General features: G+C 40.0%; 1 protein-coding gene across 2 annotated transcripts in view; it reads left to right on the top strand.

Moving 5' to 3' along the window:
- Positions 1 to 21056, top strand: part of CTNNAL1 (catenin alpha like 1) — a 62279-nt gene that overhangs the window by 24872 nt on the left and 16351 nt on the right. For both annotated transcript variants that reach the window (XM_034664235.1, XM_034664236.1), the window contains exons 3-11: positions 501 to 688; positions 2344 to 2463; positions 4636 to 4725; positions 5743 to 5913; positions 8824 to 9024; positions 11470 to 11556; positions 14832 to 14990; positions 17176 to 17268; positions 20621 to 20771. In XM_034664235.1, coding sequence (XP_034520126.1) covers positions 501 to 688; positions 2344 to 2463; positions 4636 to 4725; positions 5743 to 5913; positions 8824 to 9024; positions 11470 to 11556; positions 14832 to 14990; positions 17176 to 17268; positions 20621 to 20771 — 1260 coding nt within the window. The remainder of the gene's footprint in view (positions 1 to 500; positions 689 to 2343; positions 2464 to 4635; positions 4726 to 5742; positions 5914 to 8823; positions 9025 to 11469; positions 11557 to 14831; positions 14991 to 17175; positions 17269 to 20620; positions 20772 to 21056) is intronic.

The raw sequence follows: 21056 nt of genomic DNA, 5'->3' as shown, positions 1-21056 counted from the left end.
TCCGTGGGTGTTCATAAAAACCGTAACATCTTCAAGCTGTGGAGATGGGCAGTGACCACCACCCCCGCCCCAGACCCCCTCTATCCCTTCAGCCCTGGCCAGAGCCTTGGCATCTGCTCACTTCCCTGCTTGGGGTTCTTCTTTGGTTATTAGCTCTTGGGATTTCTCTTATTTGGTCTTACAGTACAAGAAGGCTTTTTTAGGTCATGTCGTTTGCCATATCACTAGAAGAAAAGTTAAAATATTTTGTGAACTTGGTGAAGGCAACAAATTTCTCAAAGTTCTTAAGAACATGCCATTATTTTGTCATTAGAGAGCCTTATACGATAATCCTTGTGCTCATCAAGGAGAAGCTGTTTCTTCTTCCTGAAATGAGACTCCAGACCCAAGTGTCTACCCACTTGAGCATATTCCCTACTTCGAGAGTAGAGAAAAGTCTGGATTTTAATTGAAGTGCATCTTATTCCCAATTAACTTTTCACCCTTGCCTTTCTTGTTAGGAGAAACAATCGCAGCACTTACAGATGTAAGCAGCTTGAATCATCCAGAATCTGATGGCCAGATCACAATTTTTACAGATAAAACAGGAGTTATAAAGGCTGCAAGATTACTTCTTTCTTCAGTGACAAAAGTGTTGTTGCTGGCAGACCGAGTAGTCATTAAGCAGATAATAACATCAAGAAATAAGGTACTTGTCTTTCTCATGTTTCTATACTTGTGTTTTTGGGGTTGTTCAAAAGTGTTTTTTAGGTTAATTACAGGTAATTTGGCAATGCTTGTCAATTTTAGTTTTTTATACCTCTAGTTGTCTGTAGTTTTAAAAGTGATATTTCTTCTGTACCTATAATTCCTAAACAGTGTGTGTGCTGAGTCTAAACATTTAGGTGTAAATAATATTTTTTCTCAGAAAATCGTTATCTACTTGTTGAGGCTTATTTGTGAAAGCTTTTCATGTGTACAAATTTGGAAGAAAAGCCAAAACCCATGACAATGTATGTAGTAGACACCTAGTTAATAAAAATACCAAATTCCTCAATACCTTTTTTTTTTTTTCAGTCAGGATAGTAATTTATAAGCTTAAGAAAAAAATTCAGTCATCTGAAACCGCAGTTATCCACACTATGAAATTTCTGTATGCAGCATCCCTAGAGATTTTGAATATCATAAAGCTGACAGAATAAATTTAAACTGTCCCAGTCCAGAACTTTTCCACTCTCTCAGATAATGGTCATGCTTCCCCATCATCTGGGGAAGCCAGGGTGTGGACAGTCACTTCTTTCCCTGGATAATTCCCGAGGCAAGGAGGAGGGCAATCTGCCAGGGAAGGGATTGTCTCAATCGAGTTTTAGGACAAAACTACCTGATGAGTGTTGAGTGAATTGAAGAGTGTGAGTTTCAGGCGAAAGAGAAATTGGAGACGTATATCGGGCAGTGCTGGCGTGATAGGAAAAAAACCCACTCTCTTTGAAAGATGGTTTCTGCCCAGTGGTAGCAATCTGTCTTATCTGTGCTGGTCGCCTGGACTTCCTGAGCTGCCAGGGCGGATTAACGTGCCAAACAGCCATCATATCCTCATTTTCAAAAGTAAACACAGGATATCTGTGTTTTCTTTACCTATCTTGGTCTGACGAAAGCTAATCCAGTACTATTATTTTAGAGAAAAGTATTTGAAAATATGTTTCACATCTATTTACTTTACTTTTAATATCAAGAAAACACCTAACATTGTCTGTTGGCTCTACTATAGGTTTCTCACTTTTTTTTGCCTCTGGCTGCCCAAAGGCTCTTGGCAATTAATTTATTCAACACAGGCAATTCCTGACTAATCCAAACTGTTTTCCTGCTCTTAAAGCACCACACCTTCCTTTCCACTCCTCACTGTGCAGGTGACTTTCCTTCCACTTTCTTGGGGAGAGTGGGGTTCCCCCCAGTTCTGGTTCAGTGAACCTTAAGGCTTCTGTGTATTACCTTTATCCTCCCTGTCTCCCTAGTTCTCTGAAGATTTGATTACCTCTTTCCTGCACACGTTCACCTTCTCCACACTTTGCTACATAAATGATCTCTTCTCCTGTATATTGAGGTGTTTCTTGTACTCTTTTTCCTTTTAATTTTCAAGTAAGCTCAGGTCTCCCCATCGTAAAAACAAATTATTCCCTAAATGATTCTCACCTTTGGATGTGCTTCTGCTTCTCTGGGCTCCTCCTTCCCTGTCTTCCCCTGTGACGATGACCCCTCAGCTCTCCCCTAGAATTCAGAGTTTCTCCTTTGTCCTCTCTATTCAGCCTTGACATCTCAGTCTCTTTCATATCTACACCTGACAATCAAATATTCTCTGTTGTGCAGGTTCTTGCAACTATGGAAAGACTGGAGAAAGTGAATAGCTTTCAAGAGTTTGTCCAAATATTCAGTCAATTTGGAAATGAAATGGTGGAGTTTGCACATCTAACTGGAGATAGACAAAACGTATGTGTTTACCACATTTAAGTATTTTCAAATACATGCCTACTTTTTCATTTGGTTGGAGGTGTGATCTTGGTTTATTTGCTTATTAAATTTATAACCTTGGTGTTGAAAGCCTTTCATAAAGGAGCTAGGATAAAGTCAGTAAATCTACATGTCTTTTTTTTTTTTGCATACATGTGATAGTTAAATATGTTCTCACCACACAGACTAGGAAAAGGTCATATTTGCCTTCAGGGCTCAGATCTAATACTTGCTTTTTTAGGAAAATACCTCTTCTACCAGGGCTCAGGCAAATAAATTGAGTCATCATATATATTCTGTTAGTATTTTATTGTATATCTGTTTTGTAACTTGTTATGTATTATTCTGCTATTACCTATTTCTGTCAGTTTTCTCCATTAGAATCAGTAGTAGTAAGTCAAGCCATTACTCATCTGCATTAGCTATGTGTTAGGTATTTAATATACATGATCTCATTAATTTTGAAAACATTCCTATAAGGCGGGTATTGTTATTACTGTTTCACACCTGAGGAGATGGAACCTGAGAGGATAATAAACTTTCCCAAGGTCACTCATCTGGCAGGTTGAACTTCATTATATCTGATTTTGGAGCCTGTAGTTTTTAACCTACACTGTGATATTAGTTCTTCATGGGTCTTGTTCCTCAGTTTAGACTATAAGCCCCTAAATTTAGGATGATAGAAGACCATATTATATCTAGAGTTGACTTTTCTTTGTTGGGGTATTCATGCATGAGTTCATCTTGTCAGCAGGTTAGGTATATAATAAGGGACCCCTTGAGGTGTTTTGGTATAGTCCCATAGGCTATCATTTTCATGTTGGCCATGAACTTTCCTTGGCTGTAGCTGGAGTTGGAAGATGGGTATTGGCCTGGAAAGTGACAGGCTGGTTTGTATGGTTCACCTAGTGCTTCTTGGACCATCTGGGTTTTATGGAGGCCTCTCTTTGTCCTGTGGACTAGCCCTCTAACAGATTGAGATGGCATCTTTTTCACTCATTTGTTATCACCATACAAGAGATGGTGTTGTGTATGGCCTACAACTCACAAATGGAAAGACTGACTAATGTGACAGGTGAAAATTTTGTGTAATTCGAATTTCAGTGTCCATAAGTAAAGTTTTGTTGGGTCACAGCCATGCTAGTTTGTTTATGGATTGTCTCAGCGTGGCTTTCGCACTGCAATGGCAGAGTTAAATAGTTGTTTCAGACTCTGACCCAGAAAGCCTCAAAAATTTATTATCTGGCTTTTTGTTGAAAATGGCTGCTGACCTCTGATTTAGATGGCCATCATCAAATTATTATGAGAGTATTTGGTTCTAGATTTGATCACAATATTTAGGTACTTTCTGTAATAGCACACATTCTATCAAGGTCTCTATGAAGAGCAACTAAAAGAAAAAAATTCAAAGCATGGTGCCTGCCCCAGACTTCATAATCTAGTTGGAGAAAATGACAGACCCGAGAAACATCTTAAGAATATTTCAGAGCAGCATATTGGTTAAGTTTAACCAGACATGGTCTCTGAAAGAGTAGACATCTAAGTATCTAAGTGGAAGGAAATAATAGCCCAAAAATGCTTGATAAATAGGTCACTCTTAACGGAGTAAAGCATAGGATGGTTGTTTCTGGTCAGGAGTGAGGTGTATCAACGTGGGCACGAGGATGTCAGGTTTGCAGACCACCAGCGTGTGAGCCGCGAGGCATCCCCCTGCTCCTTCTCAGTCCCTGGCTCTGCTGCCCTCATTAATGGCATCTGTTTCTTTCCACACATTGTGTTGATTTATTTATTTATTTATAAAAGATTTTATTTATTTATTTGAGAGAGAGAGAGCGAATGCACAGAGAGGGAGATGGAGAAGCAGGCTCCCTGCTGAGCAGAGAGCCTGATGTGGGACTCGATCCCATGACCCTGGGACCATGACCTGAGTCAAAAGCAGATGCTTCACGGACTGAGCCACCCAGGCGCCCCTGTGTTGATGTATTTAGATCAAAGCAGTGACATTTTATAAAATTTTATCCTGTTTTTTTTTTCCACTTTGTCACTTTTTAAACAATGTTACTTAATTGATTGAGTCTTATTGCATAAATAATTTTTCAAGAAATTGTTTACAGAATCCTAGACTTCTCAGTGGTTTTATTTCATTTTTAGGATCTGAAAGACGAGAAGAAAAAGGCAAAAATGGCAGCAGCCAGGGCAGTTCTTGAAAAATGTACAATGATGCTTCTCACAGCCTCGAAGGTAGGGACACTTTTGTTTTACCTGCTTAAATGCAACTAATTTATATGCTTTACATTTTTAAAAAGACTAACATGATACATTGGAACATAGGCTACAGTGGTCCAATCTCAGTTATCCTTTAGCAAGAAGGCTAACTTCCTCCCCAGTTCCAGACCGCAGTTAGTCCGCCAGTCAGCACTGCAGGAGCAGCTGAGCAGAAGATGGTGTGTGAGGTGCCGTGAGTCGGGGCCTGTCACACACGGTCACTGCCTGCAGGGTTTGCCAGTCTCGTCGGGGAGCCAACACATGTACTCTCGAAAAAGCGAGGCAAGTTAGAATCTGTTAAGTAACAGCGGAGTATTAATCCAGCTTTCATTTGTTTATTCTGTAAATTCATACTTCTAATTCCTTATTCTCCTTTTAACAAAATTGTCTGTTGAGCGCTGGTGATTCCAAACAGCAGCTGGCCAGCAAGTTGGTACAACTCAAGAATAAACTAGTCAACAGCTCATGAGCAGTTTATTGAGAATTGCCTTTTCTCCTCGCAGTATTTACTCTAAGCTGGGTTAGCGAAGCCACATAGACAGCACCCTGGAGCTCGCCTGCAAGGCTCTGTTCACATCGAGGTCCTTTGAGTAGCTTGCATTCACATCACATCATTTTTAAAAAGTCAAAGATATATCCACTGTCATAGAACATGTGTTCATGTGTCCTCATTCTTTTTTAGTTTTTGCACATGGAAGGCAACATTTTAAAATAGTTTTAATCATGATGAAGATAGTTTTTCCCCCCAAATTTTAAGTGAACTTATTGAAGTATAAAGATACAGTTTTGCACTCTGCCTTTTTCACTTAACCTTGCTATCGCTTTTTACTCATCCTGCTTCCACTTTTAGTGAGGAGAAGCAGCTGAGTGAGCCAGGGACCCAGGAGATTTTGGTAAAGAACCATTTTTATTAGCATGACATGTTCTCTGTAAGATTTTGTGTATTATGGTATGGTATTTTTATTGAAATAAAAATTTTCAATTGTTTTGAAGACATGTCTCAGGCATCCCAACTGCGAATCAGCCCATAAAAACAAAGAGGGAGTATTTGACCGAATGAAAGTGGCATTAGATAAGGTGATTGAAATCGTGACTGACTGCAAACCAAGTGGAGAGACTGACATTTCATCTGTCAGTATTTTTACTGGAATTAAAGAATTCAAGGTAAGAATAGAATATATATATTTTTTTCCTTTCCGTATCAGAGGAACATCTTTAGACGTAGTATCCATGTTTTGGTATAATATTTTAGGACAGATGCTTCCCAAAAGCAGATATTTTTCTTTAAGACAGTGCTACTCTGTAAAAACTTAATATTCAGTAACATTTAGTTTAGTGTAGTTTGTACGGAGGACATTGGTCTGGGATCACGGTAGCTACCCTGGCCCTGTGTTGCTGCACGGTTCAACGGGAGCCTCCTGTCCTCTGTTCAAAAAGGTGTTCCCTGCCCAGTCTTTTGAGCAGTGCTGTGCTGTCCGTGGCTGATGACAGACAAATCGTTTCTGCTGGAATCCCTACTCTTCTCCGAGCTCTAGGGTGGATACTTTGAGACTTTAGTAATAATAATATTCATGTTAATTACAATCTAGAATGAACACTAATACATGCTAACATGTATTGTTGAGCATTTACTCTGTGCCAACCCTGTTCTGAATGCTTTAAATGTATGTACATGTAAAATCCTATAAGAACTATTGCTACTGTACTTTTGAGGAGACTGAGAAATAGAGATTAAGTGATCTGCTAGTGAGGAAGTGCCAGAGTTAGGATTAGAAACCAAGCAGTCTGACTCCGACTCCCCCCCATTTTCAGGCAGAACTTCTCACGGGAAGTCAGAGAGCTGTTGAAGCTGCTCTCTGGGTCAGGGCGGGGTCTGATTGAGCAGGGCCCTAGCAAATCATCTAGTACAACACCTCATTTGACAGCTGGGAAGACTAGGGCCCTTGGAAGTCATCTAATAGGCTAAGGGCTGCAACGAGGTGGCATGCCTTCCATCTTTTTAATTCCTACTTAGGTAGGAATATGGGGTGAAAGAAAGTCATGGAAAGAACAGTTATTTTTAGGGGCCGGTTGTCTTCATGAATATTATCTAATTTAAAGTAACTTCCCTTTAGGTGAGTACTGTTATCATTATGTTTTTGAGGAGGAAAGCTGGAAAGTGGTGGAACCCCCCTTTAGAACCAGGACACGCTAATCCCAAAGTCCATGACCTTTCAGTTTATGCCTATGGGTTTGCTTGTATGCTGCCGGTCCTGCCCTAAATCTCTCTCTGAGGGGAAAGAAGCTACAAAGACCAGTCATTGTTTTAGAGTTTTTATTGCCTAAGGGATCTTAGAGATTATTTTTCTAATCCCCTCTTTTTATAAAGGCTGAGGGGGAGATGTCTTCTCAAGGGTTAAAGGATAATTAGGGAAACAAACAGGACCAGAGCCAAGTCTTTTGCTTCTTGGTGCTACACTTGGGTTCCAGGGTAACTCGGGGCAGTGCTGTGCCTGTGGCCGCTGCCGGCTGCTCTGGCTGCTGACCCTTCACCATCAGGCATTCTGGAGGGCAGAGCTATTATGAGTAGACTCCGTCTCTCCATCAGTGGGTATCTTTTTGGCATCTTACCATTTTTACTGGTGAAGAGTATAATCTGTAGACGGAAACTGGATATTTTACTGTGCTTGGTACTGTGAATCTGTGGACAAATCTTATGAAACCATATAAATGAATGGCTTTTGAAAAAACCACTCAGTTGCTGTTTAAAAGCATGTTTGTGTTCTTTCAAAGGAGAGAATCAAAAACCTTAACATAAATGGTGTGTGGTCCACATGACTGATTTTTATGTTGTAATGTTTAAATTCTAAATTCTCAGATGCTCCTTGTCAATTCCATACCTCACTCTTATCCATATTCTTTCCTAGCTTAAAAAAAAAAATGCCTTCTATCTAGAATAGGGTGGTTACTGGAGACACCTTGGGCCAAGAGGAGGAGAAGCAAGACCCACTGTGGCCTCTTGACCTTTCCAAATCTTAGTATTTTCATGGGTCCTGTGAAAATGGGTCAGATGTAAGGATTAACTTGAGACTGTGTCTGTGAAAGGACTTTAAAGTGCTAAACAAATGTAAGCTATTCTTATCAGCACATTCAGTGTGAGCACAGTTGCCTGGATCACCTCAGATTGCCTCGGATTGCCTCTTGGCCCAGGTTGTTTCTGCGACCCGGCTCAGGTGAGAGGTTAGAGCCAGCTGAAGTGGCGTAGCATCACCTAGACAGCTGACAGAGAAAGATGCACCAGTGAACACCTGTCCATCACACAGCTGGGGAACTCTGAGCACAGGATGGCTCAAGTGACAGGTTGTTTGGAAACTTGGGGGGGTGGTGAGACAGACTGTCAGAAAGATCTATAAAATCAAGACCCTAGAGGATTTTGTGTTATGTAATAGAAATTTGAGCTTAATTTTGTAGGTAGTGAGGAGTCATTTAGAGGGAGGTGGCAACATCAGAAGCTTTCCATTTCAGAAAGATGATACAGAAAGATGATAGAGGATGGTAGAGAAGGTTTTGGTCAGGGAGGTGCTGTCGGGGATGTAAGACAAAATGTGGGGAGACCAAGTAGGTGACTAGGAGAGTTTTGCTGAATTAAGGAAGGAATAATCGGTGCCTTTCCCAGCCCTTCGCATACCCACACCCTCCACACCCTGTCCCCCTGGGCTCAGCACAGTTTCATGTTTGGGTGGACCGTCTTTCAGGACTTCGCCTCAGCATTTTCTCAGATGCACATTCTCTACCTGCGGGCTGGTTCATTTTTCCTGCTGGTTGCTACATGATCATGCTTTTCTGTCTTAGGATTTACTGATTTCATAGGACTGTTGTATTAACAGCTATTGCAGTGAATCTCTGCATGGCCGCTGGTGGCTCTTGAGCTGTGTGTCCTGGAGAAAAGAGTCCTCACTAGAGGTGGTATTTCCCCGGAGTCCTTAGACAGGGAAAGAAATTGCTAGTGTCTCTCTGGGCACTGTTAGAAATTTTAGCCCATTTGTTTAGGTGGGAATATTGACTCATGCAGATGGATATCCTTTCCGTTCTCAGATGAATATTGAAGCTCTTCGGGAGAATCTTTATTTTCAGTCAAAAGAGAATCTTTCTGTGACTCTGGAAGTCATCTTGGAGCGCACCGAGGACTTTACTGATTCTGCCTACACCAGCCATGAGCACAGGGAACGCATCTTGGAACTGTCAACCCAGGCGAGACTGGAACTGCAGCAGTTACTTTCTGTGTGGATTCAAAGTGTAAGAACTTCTTCTCGTCAAAGTAAATCCCATGCAATAGCTTTTTCCTAAAGCTCTGAGAATTGTGGAAGCTAACATAATCATCAGGAGTATGAATGTGGTCTGGAATGGGACAAGGATATCTCATCCCTTTTCTCCCTCCTTCTTGGCCCAAAGCCTCCTTCCCATCCAGCACTCACAGTACCTGACATTTCTAGGCCTGTTGTTTCTCAGTTTCTCATCCTGGCAAGCCTAGACTCTGTACCACCATCATCATCATGAGTTCATCCCATAATCCCCACTTGTCCACCAAACTCACTTCTGGGAAATTCCTCCCCAAAATGCTTCTTCAGAGTGAAGAGCCGAGGAGCTGACCCTTACCTAGAGGTTCTGGTCACCTGAATCTTACTGCCGGAGCCATTCACATGTGCAGAGTGGATACAACAATTTATTTTATTATTATTTTTTTAGAGAAAGAGAGAAAGAAGGAAGGGAAGAGGGGAGGGAGAGGGAGAGAGAGAATCTGGGCTTGAAGCCTGAGGTGGGGCTTGATCTCACAACCCTGAGATCATGACCTGAGAGGGAATCAAGAGTCAAACACTTAACCAACTAAGCCACCCAGGCGCCTTTACTGACACGATGTGACAACTTAGATGACTTACTAATGTCTAGACGCAGTGAAGGCAAGGGTGGATCCAGCAAGCAGGTAAAAGATTTTTTACCCGTGCACTGATTCCTGGTCTAAGATCGTGAGCAGCCATTCAGAGGTAGACTGCTGGTGCACATACAGCCTGGGGGGTTATGTGGGGCAGAAGGGTAAAGATGGACAGAGTTGGGGGCACCTGGCTGGCTTATGGTAGAGTATCCGACTCTTGATCTTGGGGTCATGAGTTCAAGCCCCATATGTGGTGTAGAGTTTACTTAAAAATTTTTTAAATAAATTAAAAAAAAAAAAAAGATGGACAGAGTGGGATAACACAGAAAGTGTGTAGCCAGACTCTTGTAGAGAGTGGTTACAAAATCGGAAGGTAGAGGCTTGAGACTGTGGCCCCTACACTATTTATTTATTTCTTAGACCCAAGGTATGTCAAAAAAAGTATTTAATGTGATTTACAATGTACAGCATAGATGGAACAAATCTGGGCGCTATCAACAGCAGCTTTGGCAGTAAAGATGAAGAGGGGCGAACGTGGGTGAGACTAGTGAATGAAGTAGCAGTTGACTTTCTTGTAAAGAGATTGGTTTATGAATGAAGAGTAGATATAAATCAAGATATCTCTCCTATTCTTTTGCATCATGACAGTGCAAATGCTCATATTAACAGGAATTAACCTAAAGTAGAGTGTCAGAGCTAAAAGCAATATTTTGTGACTACTTTGACATATCTATGCGATATCTAATCTGAAGTATAGATTGCTTCAGCATTAAATTTTTAAAACCAACAGTCAACATAAAGAGCTTCTGTGAGGAAATGCTCTCTGTGTTGGAAATCCGAGTCTGTCAACACTTAAATTTGCAATTAGCACCTTTCCCATATTTCACAAGTGCTCAGATCTCTGAGTCTGCATGCCAGATATATTGTTCATTCATTCATTTTTTTCAGCAGTTGTTGTTGAGTGCCTTTTATATGCCAGGCACCGGAAATCTAAAGACGAATAAGATAAAATCTTTGCCTGCAAGAATTTTGCAATGGAGAAAAGTGTGGGAAGGGGTAAAATAAGTACAGAAAGCTTTGTAAATGTCCTGCCAGAGTTACAGACCATGTGTTGCGGGATTTGAAGGAGGGCGAATTTATATTTAGGGAGACGAATCAAGAAGACTTCTTGAAGATATTGACATTTGACTTTGATTTATCCATTCAAAGAATGGAGTACCTACTACCTTCCATTTGCTGTGCCAGGTATTGTGTATTCATTGGTGAGCAAAAGAAATGGGATCTCAGCCTTCATGGAGCTTACCAAGGCCTAGTGGAGAAGATCGACTTTAAACAAAAAAAATTTCAAAAGTAAATATGTAATTGTAAACTAGAATGATTACTTAGAGAAAGATTGGAATGGGTAAGAAAAGGGCGTAAGTTAGATTGTGCAATCTGAAAAGGTCTTTCTGAGAAAGAGACATTTATGTAGAGACTTGAAGGTAAATAGGATTTTAATTTTTAACTGCATTAAGAGCAAAGAGATGAACATTCTGGGCAGAAGATAAAATAGATTCATTTTAGACATGATAAATTTATTAAAGAAATGAGATTTTAAAAATTCATCTTTTTATAGTTAGAATGGGAAAATATAACTAGATAGTTAAAATTCTATTTTCCATTCTAATAAATAGGTGAATTTTTAAAATCTACTTTTTAAATAACTCACAGAATGATATTAAACATTTATTATAATTTGTAGTTCAAGTAAAATTGGAATTACCAGATTAAAAAGATGATGTAACACTATATATATATTTTTTAATTTTCAGCAAAGCAAGAAAACAAAAAGCATTGCTGAAGAACTAGAACTCACTGTTTTGAAAATCAGTCACAGTCTCAATGAACTTAAGAAAGAAGTAAGTATAGTTTGACATTTAGCCTCCTTTAATGCTTTGCTAATTTTCATGTGGAATGGTATATATGACATGCATTAATATTAGTACATCTGTGTGCCCAGAAGATGGCTTTCCATTTTGAAGCCTCATTTTTTTTAGTGCCATCCTTCTCAAAGCTTGTACATGAATGTTCATGGCAGCTTTATTTATAATAGCCCCAAACCGAAGACAGTCTAAGTTTCCATCCACAGAGGAATCGATAAATGGATTTTGGTATCACTCTAACAAGTATTATTCAGCAATAAAATGGAACAATATCGATACAGGTAATCATATGGATGAATCACTAAAACATAACAGTGAAAGAGGTCAGACACCAAAGAGTGTGTGAGTGGGAGTGTATATATATAATTCCATTTAGAAGAAATTCTAGAAAAGGCAATACTAATTTGTAGTGACAAAAACGAGATCAGTGGCTGCCTGGGGGCAGAAGTTGGGGGTATTTACTGCAAAGGGGCATGAGAGAACTTTGGGGGATAATGGAAATGTAGTATATAGTGATTGTGGTGGTGGTTATGTAGATATAAATGTTTGTCAAAACTCATCAAACTGTACCCTTGGTACATTTTGCTGTATATAAACTATAACCTTAATATAATTGATTTTTTAAACTATTCTTTTGACTGAGATTTCCCTGCTTCCTACAAAACTTGGCCATCTCATGACTTGTTTATTTTTTTATTTTTATTTCTTATGTTCAGTTAGCCACTGTATAGTAAGTATGTCGTTAGTTTTTGATGTTCCATGATTCATTAGTTGTGTCTAACGCCCAGTGCTTATCATAACACACACCCTCCTTAATATCCATCACCCGCTACCCCATCCCCCCACCCGCCTCCCCTCAGTTTGTTTCCCGGAGTCCATAGTCTCTCAGGGTTCGTCTCCCTCTCATGACTTATTTAATCACTCTCAGGTAATTGATAGTCACTTTAAGTCAGATGTTTGCCAACTACAGCCAGGCTGTCTGTTGTAAGTCAAGTTTTGGGAGACATAGTCTTGCCCATGTGCTTACATATTGTCTACTGTTTTTTCACAACAGCAGAGTTGGGTAGTCGCAGTACACCCTGTGCAGCCTGAAAAGCCTAAAATATTTCCTCTCTGGCCCTTTACAGAGTAAGTTTGCCAGTACCTGCTTTAGGTCATGAAACACAATCTCGGTTCCAAAATTTGAATGTTTTCTCCAATGTATTAATTGCTACGTCAGTAGTCATTCAGTGAAGGACTCACCCCTGTTCCCCAGCCCCCAGCTCACCTAGGGCTTTTGGGAAAGGTGTGGTCTCTGGTCTCTTCATACCTTTCCTCCTTTTCCCCGCTCGCCCTTAGCTTCAGTTCCTGATCTTTGCCAGGTGTGGCTCAGGGCCAGAAGAGAGGAAGTGGGGAGGTGGAAAGTTCTTTGAAACTGGTGCCCTTACAGGATGCTTTGGGCTCTGTTTAAGCTGGCTTTGTCTCTCCTGGATGGTTGAGTGTGTTCTTCAGAAGCCCTCCTATGGGGTCCTCCAGCTCCTCACTGCAACTCCCACACCACCCTGCTCCCTCTTCGCTGGAGGCACTCAGTAAGCACCCATCCGTTCTCCAAACAGCTTCCTTACCTCTAATTCCTCTATTCTTTTATATTTTTGCAGACTCAAGGGTTCAAGAGAATGGAATTGGGTTTTGGTTTTCTTTTATAAATTATATACATGATGATTTGTTTCACATCTTACTTAGTACGGATCTCTATTGAAACCTTCATTTTAACATCTTATTAAACATAGAAGGATGTTATGGTTTTCTTTGGTTTAAAAAAAGCCTATCCATTTTTTCCAGCCTATTCAGTTTTAACTAGATTATTGTTAAAATTTGACTGTCAGTAAGAGGATAAAATCCTTTGGTGACAGACTCAGCTGCTTCCCATCAGCTTATTTTCCTTACCTCTGAAATGGGTGTAACAACATCAACCTAGAAGAATTTTTATAAGGATTAAGGCAGATAGTGTCTATAAAGCCGCTGTCAGTTTGTTGCGCAGACCGGCACTTTGGGTTTATTCATCCTTCCTCCCTTAGGTGTGGTAATAAGTTGTCTCTAGAACCGCTGAGATTTACGTGACCATGGGCAAGTCACTCTGTCTCTAAGGACCTGTTTCATAGTCTATAAAATAAAGGGCTGGCATTAGGTATTCTCTAAGGCCCTGATGGTTAAATAAAATCTTTTAAAATTCTTATGTGGCATTTAGCTTCCAAAGGAAAGTACATTTTAATGTCTTTGTTTCTGACTGTAATTATTCTCACTTGATTGCATGAATGTGGACTACTCTATTGTTAATTTTATAGAAAGTCCTGTAATTTGAATTGACATTGGATTATTTCCAGGAAAAAAAATCACTTCATTCAATAGGCTTCGTTCAAAGTCAGATTTTCCTTAGAACAGTGTTATTAAAAGTGATTTTTTCCTGGAGAACCCCAGAATAACCCGTCAGATCATTTTTTTTTTTTAAACAAAAGTCAGGATGAAGGGAAGATTTTGGAGTTAATAGATATCTGCTAAGGGTGGCCGTGCTTAAAATCCATTCCAAGTCAAATACAGCCTCGGGGTTTTGGTTACCCTTTGTCATTTATCCTGTGACCCAAGAGTTGGGGGGTAAAGTTCTAGATAGCAACTACAGATGGGCTATAACCCCCCAGAGAGAAGGGAGTATGTCCTACTTGTCTATGTCCAGCCTCTAGTACAGGGTCTGCCATGATCTAGGTATCTAAAAAAATTGTGTTGAATACCTAATTGATTGAATGTCACATCGATACCTTCTCAAAAGTCTATTAAAAAACCTTAATGATCATGAACTGCTGTTTGATTTTCCTCGTAGTACTCTTAGTACTGTTGTGTTTCTTACTAACTTCTAGAGTAGTGGGAGCATTTCTTAAGTAAGAGAGAAGCTGTATGGGCAAGAGCTGGTTAATAGCAGGATGAAAAAGGGACTGGCCACTCCACACTAGCTGAGCAGTTCATCTTCTGCAGACAGCAGTTCCGCCAACATGAGGGGACTCAGAAGATGTCCATGTCACTCCTGCTCTGGGAGAACTGACAAGCTCCCCCAAGCTGCACAACTTCCACTGTTACCACAGGAACTGTACACTTTCCTCTCAGTGGATCAAGTGGGGACTGCTCCTTTTTTGTTTTTAAAGTGCTTGTGAGGTGCTTGATGACAAAACCTGATTGTTTGTTGTCTTTCTTTCATTGCCCTTCACCCCCCACATCTGCAGCTTCACAGGACAGCAACCCAGCTGGCAGCAGATCTGTTAAAATCCCATGCTGATCACGCGGTCCTAAAAGCATTAAAACTTACTGGAGTAGAAGGAAATTTAGAAGGTTTGGCTGAATATGCCTGTAAACTCTCTGAACAGAAAGAGCAGCTTGTTGAGGTGAGTAATAGGTTCGTTTGTTAAAGAAATTGTGGTTTCCTGATAGCCATACCATCATCAGGGAATATTAACACAAATAGAGTTTTTGGGTAACTTACATGAGCATTTTATCTGTCTCCTTTGAAATCTTAAAGATATAATGTTTATCTGTTCTATTCTTACAACAATCTGGCCTCTAAAACAAAACAACAAAAAATGCTGGAACCCACAGATGTACGTATTAATCTTCTTGTCCTTATTCTCTCAGAGAGGCTAGGCTTTGGAGTGGAGCGGTGGAAATACATCATATGACCTTGTTTCTATTTGAATCTGTGGGGTCTCAGCAGGAAAGAGATGGCACACTTGAATTAGGATAATTTAAAGAGGCTTTAATAAAGGAGCTGTTTACAATTGCGTAGACAGGGTTTGGGGGAGGACCATGGGAGTGCAGTAATTGGGGTTAGTGATAGCAGAGCTGGTACTGCTCATAGGCCCAGATTACTTGGGGAAAGGAATGGTTACTAGAAACTGGAAGGGCATAGAGTCTTTCACAAAGCCACCTTGAGAGATTCTGATTTCAGGACTAGATGCAGAGACAGCCCAAGGCAACCCTGCAGGGAAAGAGCGTGAGAGTAAAGGCCCTTACTCTTTGCATTCCTGCTGGTCTATTGCTGGGGCTTCCCACTGGCCAAACATAGCTGGAGACCACAAATGTTAGTCTCCCAGGGCAAAGAGCAGGTTGAGAAGGAAGGAGAGTGGATGTGGATGGACAAAGAAAAGACATTGAGCACGGTATTCCTCCTCTGAACCTCTTCTATTCTGCCCAAACCTCTGTTGGTGCTTCACCTGCCACTTTTGCTATAGTTTCAATTATTAATTGATATTCTAAGCCTTCCACTTATTGAAAACACCAGCATCTCTTAGTAAAAAATACATACTTAACCTATGTATAACTTGTGTATATGAGGTATAGCCAGCATGTATACAAAGGCACAGATACGAAGCATAGCGCTGTCTCCATATTCCCTGCTGTGCCCGGCTCACCAAATCGCAAGGATTTGTGATGGTCAGAATCTAATGGTTAGAAGTTTCCTTCTAATGGTTACAAGGAACCTTTAGACTAAGCGGACTAGCTTCCTCTCCTGCTCTTGCTTACATATGAAAACTGCTAGGGAGCATTCTTAAAATTACTGTAGATACATCTCTGTTTTAAACTTGATTTGATGATTATGTTTTTTAAAATAGTTTTTTAAAGATATAATTGACATATAACATTGTGTAAGTTTAAGAGGTACAATACAATGATCTCATATACATATATAGTCTGAAATGATCACCACAATAAATTTCGTTAATATCTCTCACCTTATATAGTTACAGAAAATTATTTTCCCTTGTGATGGGGACTTGTACGATCTACTGTCTTAGCAACTTTCAAGTATACAAAACAGTACTGTTAATTCCAGTCTTATAGATTATATCCTCAGAGCATATTTATCTTATAGCTGGAGATTTGTACCTTTTGATCACCTTCACTTAATTTCCCTGGCCCCAGTGCCGTTACGTTTATAAACCAAATATTATGACTTTAAGCAAACTTGCTATTTATAGGAATCCTGCAGCAAATTTTTTAAGTGAAAAAAATGTTTTCTGTCTTAAGTCTCAAGAGTTTCAGTAATTTTCTTTGATAAAGGCTCTTTATCATTACATCAGCCTTGCCTAATCCAGTGTTATCTCCAATGAAAGGCGTGTTAATTAATTGACCCTGAGGGGAAGTGTTGTTTGTTGATAGAATGTGTAGCTTGACAGTATAGCTGAGGGACCTTGGGCAAGTCACTCCTCTGAGTGAAGTTTCTTCATACGTACAATGTGTGGGCGCTTACTAGATCCTTTCAGAGATTCCTTCTGGTTCTAATATTCTGTGACCGCTTGCCATAATCAGATAAGAAGCGAGACAGAGAGACAATATGCTCTACCCTTATGTATTCCTGCTTTATTCCTAGAAAATCTGTTGGTGACCAAGGTAGCATTATAATAATCTTCTAAGCAATGTATAACTTGATTTTTAATAAATAAGGTTTAATTTTATAAGGTTTTAATAAGTTTTACGTGTAAGGCTTTATTTCCTTTATTAATTATAAAATGAAAACCTGTATTGCGAAGATTGAGAACATGGAGGTTGAACTGTAGAAATGTTTTCTCATAGGTCTGTCGATTGTTACGTCATATATCTGGGACAGAACCTCTTGAAATAACCTGTGTACATGCAGAGGAGACGTTTCAGGTGACTGGCCAGCAGGTATGATCAATAGCAGATCATTCCTTTGTATTATGTCCTGAGTGTCATAACAAATTGTGTGGAAGGAAGATGTACATGGTTCTGCATAACTAGAGGTCAAATCCGAGAGTCATGAAGAAGATTATGGAATTTTCATTGACAGTGTGCCAGAACATAGCTGACATTCCATGCTGATGCTGCTCATGTGCAAAACTGGAGATTGGCCCATTTAATTGATGTCCTAGTTCATATTTATTTTCTATGGAGCTGTTTGCAGTGCAGGTTGTAATGCCATATTTGAAAAGTAATTTACTGGGGCACCTGGCTGGCTCAGTCAGTGGAGTGTGAGCATGCAGCTCTTGGTCTTGGGGTTGTGGGTTCTAACCCTGCATTGGATATAGAGATTACTTTAAAAAATAAAATCTTAGGGGCGCCTGGCTGGCTCAGTCAGTTAAGTGTCTGCCTTCAGGTCAGGTCATGATCTCAGGATCCTGGGATTGAGCCCCATGTCGGGCCCCCTGTTCGGTGGAGAGTTTGCTTCTCCCTCTTCCTCTCTCCCTCTCCCCCACACATGCGCTCTCTCAAATAAATAGATAAAACCTTTAAAAAAAATAAAACCTTAAAAAAAAGTAAGTTACCATTTATGGACCAAGCCATAAAAATATTTACATATTTTGACCTAGGATTCCCAAGGACATAAGGAAATTAGAAAAACAAAAACTAAAGCAATGTTTGTTACAGCATTACTTATAAGATTCAGTTGGAAGCAAAATAATTATCTTAAGTTAGACATATAGTATATTATGACCTTAAAATAATAATTATAACTAGAATTAGCAACATTGAGAGATGTGTTGTTAAAATGTTAGATGATAAAAGCAGGATACAGATTTGTATACTTGCTACTATGTAAAACCTATGTATATAAGAAAATGAAGGGTGCTTGGGTGGCTCAGTTAAGTGTCCAACTCCTGGTTTTGGCTCAGGTCATGATTTTAGGGTCTTGAGATCAAGCCCCATGTCCGGATTCTCTCTCTTCTTTTCCTTCTGCCCCTCCTGCTTGTGCTCCCTCTCTCTCTCTAAAAATAAATAAATCTTAAAAAAAAAATGACTACATAGGAATATGTAGAAATGAAAGGTCTTGTGCTTTTTTGGAAGAATTGTGAGTTTTTTCTGAATTTTCTGAAATATAACTTTGTCTTTATAATTTTCCAGAGCCTTTAAAACATTGATATCCCATTTAATACTGTCCCTGTCAAATTAATCTAAAGAGAAAAGCGAGGGGCAGAACTTCCTTTCTTTTTTAGGTCTAAGCTCCAAAATACAGTTTACCAGGTGTTCTTGTTTCATTTATCATGGTCAGCCAGAGGACGCACTGCTAACTGCGTTGTTAGATTGTAGATGCAGAGCCCTTGATTTTGAGTTGAGAATAGCGCAAGTGACATGGAGACCACGGTGGCCTGTGTCCTCTAGCAGAAGCATGTAGAATGTTGGAGGGCTGTGTGCTCCCCTGTAGAGAACAGTGTCAAAGGCTTATCATGGAAGGAGGAAGTATATGAGTGACCCTTAGCAATGATCATCTGCTAAACATTTTATTGTAACCAGAGGATCTCTGCTTATTAAGAGAAACCAAGGTTTTCATATTTACTTGTCCACTTGAGATTCATCCTATCTGCCTTGGCTTTAAATGTATATCAGTAGAATTAAAGAGTTTGACTCCTCTGCCATATGCAATCAGCTCTTGCTTTCCTCAAGCCCTACTTGCTATTTGGCTGTAATTCTTCACTTACTGTTTTTATTGTAGCAAGGATGTTAGGAATAACCATACTTTCTGCCCCAGGATGGTGATAGAGCCTGTTGTCAACTTCCATAACCAGAGAAGCACTTTTGTTCTCATAGCCTTAGCTTTTACTCCTAGTCTTTGCTATCTGTCTCACAAAGGGATCGTTTAAGGAAATAGAACATGCCTCTGGGATAATTTGTATTTATTTCTGGACATCTCTACTTTAGCTATGTCATCTTTATATTTCCTTTAGAATGTTAGATCCCATCCAGGGCACAGCATAACAGCTTGTACAGCATACAATGACTCCTGGTCGAGAGGGGAGTCACACTGAAATCTAGCTCGTAGTTCTCTGGTGAGCCCATGTGCCCACCTTCCCTGAAGATGGGGAACCTTGTTTTGCACATGAAGCTGCCACCTACTTGTCAAGCCCTGTGCCCATGTGACTCTGCCCACCCAGGAGGAGCATGTAGCTCAAATTCCCTTACAGGTAGCATGATGTGGACCGTATCAGCCTTCTGAAAGCTTTCCAGTGACTTCCTGTCTCACAGTAAAGTCCAGTCCTTACTGTGTATCTTCCTCATCACATGGTGTCTGGTGACCTTCCTTTTTTTCATGTCAGTCCAGTCACATTGGCCTACTGGCTGGCCCTTGAACACACTAGAAGTGCTCCCACCTCATCCCACAAGGCCTTCTTTAGTTCTTTGCTTTTACGTGCTACTTTTTCTGTGACCATCTAATACCCTCTCTCCTCCTTACCCTTTATTTTTATACATATAATTTATCATAATTTACAGTATCTTATCATTTACTTGTATGTTTTTTATTATCTGTCTCCCCCCATGCTAATGTGAGCCCCATGGAGACAGGCGTCTTTATCTGTTTCACTCAGCTATTTCTCCAGCTCCTGGAACATGGGTACAGTGCCTGGCACAGAGAGGATGAATGAATAACCGTGTATTAGTTACTTGGTATCCCTGAGCCTCCGTTCCTCTTTCCATAATGGGAATAATGTATTTTGTTTGTGTGTTTCTGAAGGTTAATACTAATGTAGATCAAGCTCTAAGACAGTATCTCGAGAATGTATCTGCCATGTGTTCATAGGTGTGCGTGTATGTTACCACTCCTACCACTACCAATACTACTAGCCACCTACCACTGTTACCACTCCCACTACTCCTGCCAGTCCTGCTACTGCCACCAGCACCACTACACTGTGACCGCTGCTTCTGCCACAGCCACTGCCCTATCTCTTGTGCGACAGTGCATGCTACACTGTTTCTTGTCTGAGTATAACTCTTTGAATTCTGCTGTGGAAATAACTCTGTTGAAACAGTTTTCCTGAAATAAAGACCATTGCTCCCTCAATAAAGGTTTGTACGTAATAATGCATGCTGTTTATTTGTGGATCACATTCAAAGAAACAGTGAGTTTTGTGGCATGTGTCTCCATATTGGCCAACATGGCACTTAAGTGTGGGAAGCACCTTATAGTTGTTGAGTTGAACAGTACAGCTTAAGTTTGGTCTCCAATATGATGTTGAGAGCTAAGATTTTGAAGTGGACACCTGTGTGTGTTGTATTTCATTAGATAATTTCTGCCGCTGAAACATTGACATTGCATCCATCGAGTAAAATTGCTAAAGAAAACCTAGATGTATTTTGTGAAGCTTGGGAATCGCAAATTGGCGACATGTCAACACTGCTAAGAGAAATCAACGACGTGTTTGAAGGAAGACGAGGTGAGAAACTGTCCGCATATGTAAATATGTTGTTATTTTAATTAGCTCTATTATATTTTTGATGTCAAACCTCAGTTGCAAAATGAATTATCTTGTTATAACCCAACGGATTATTTTTGTAGTAACATATCTTCCACAGAAAAATTGTGAAAACGTTCTGTGTCCTTCCTTATTGTAGTATGTAAACAGTACAATTTACTGTACAACAGTGTAGTAGATTTCTTTGAATATTAATGTTCTAGAGTTCCTATTGAAATTCAGTCATTTTATATTTTATCTAAATTG

Source organism: Ailuropoda melanoleuca, chromosome 7 (assembly GCF_002007445.2).
Source record: "Ailuropoda melanoleuca isolate Jingjing chromosome 7, ASM200744v2, whole genome shotgun sequence".
Taxonomy (NCBI): Eukaryota; Metazoa; Chordata; class Mammalia; order Carnivora; family Ursidae; genus Ailuropoda; species Ailuropoda melanoleuca.
Note: the sequence above shows the minus strand (reverse complement) of the source record. Positions and strands in the feature narration are given on the sequence as shown.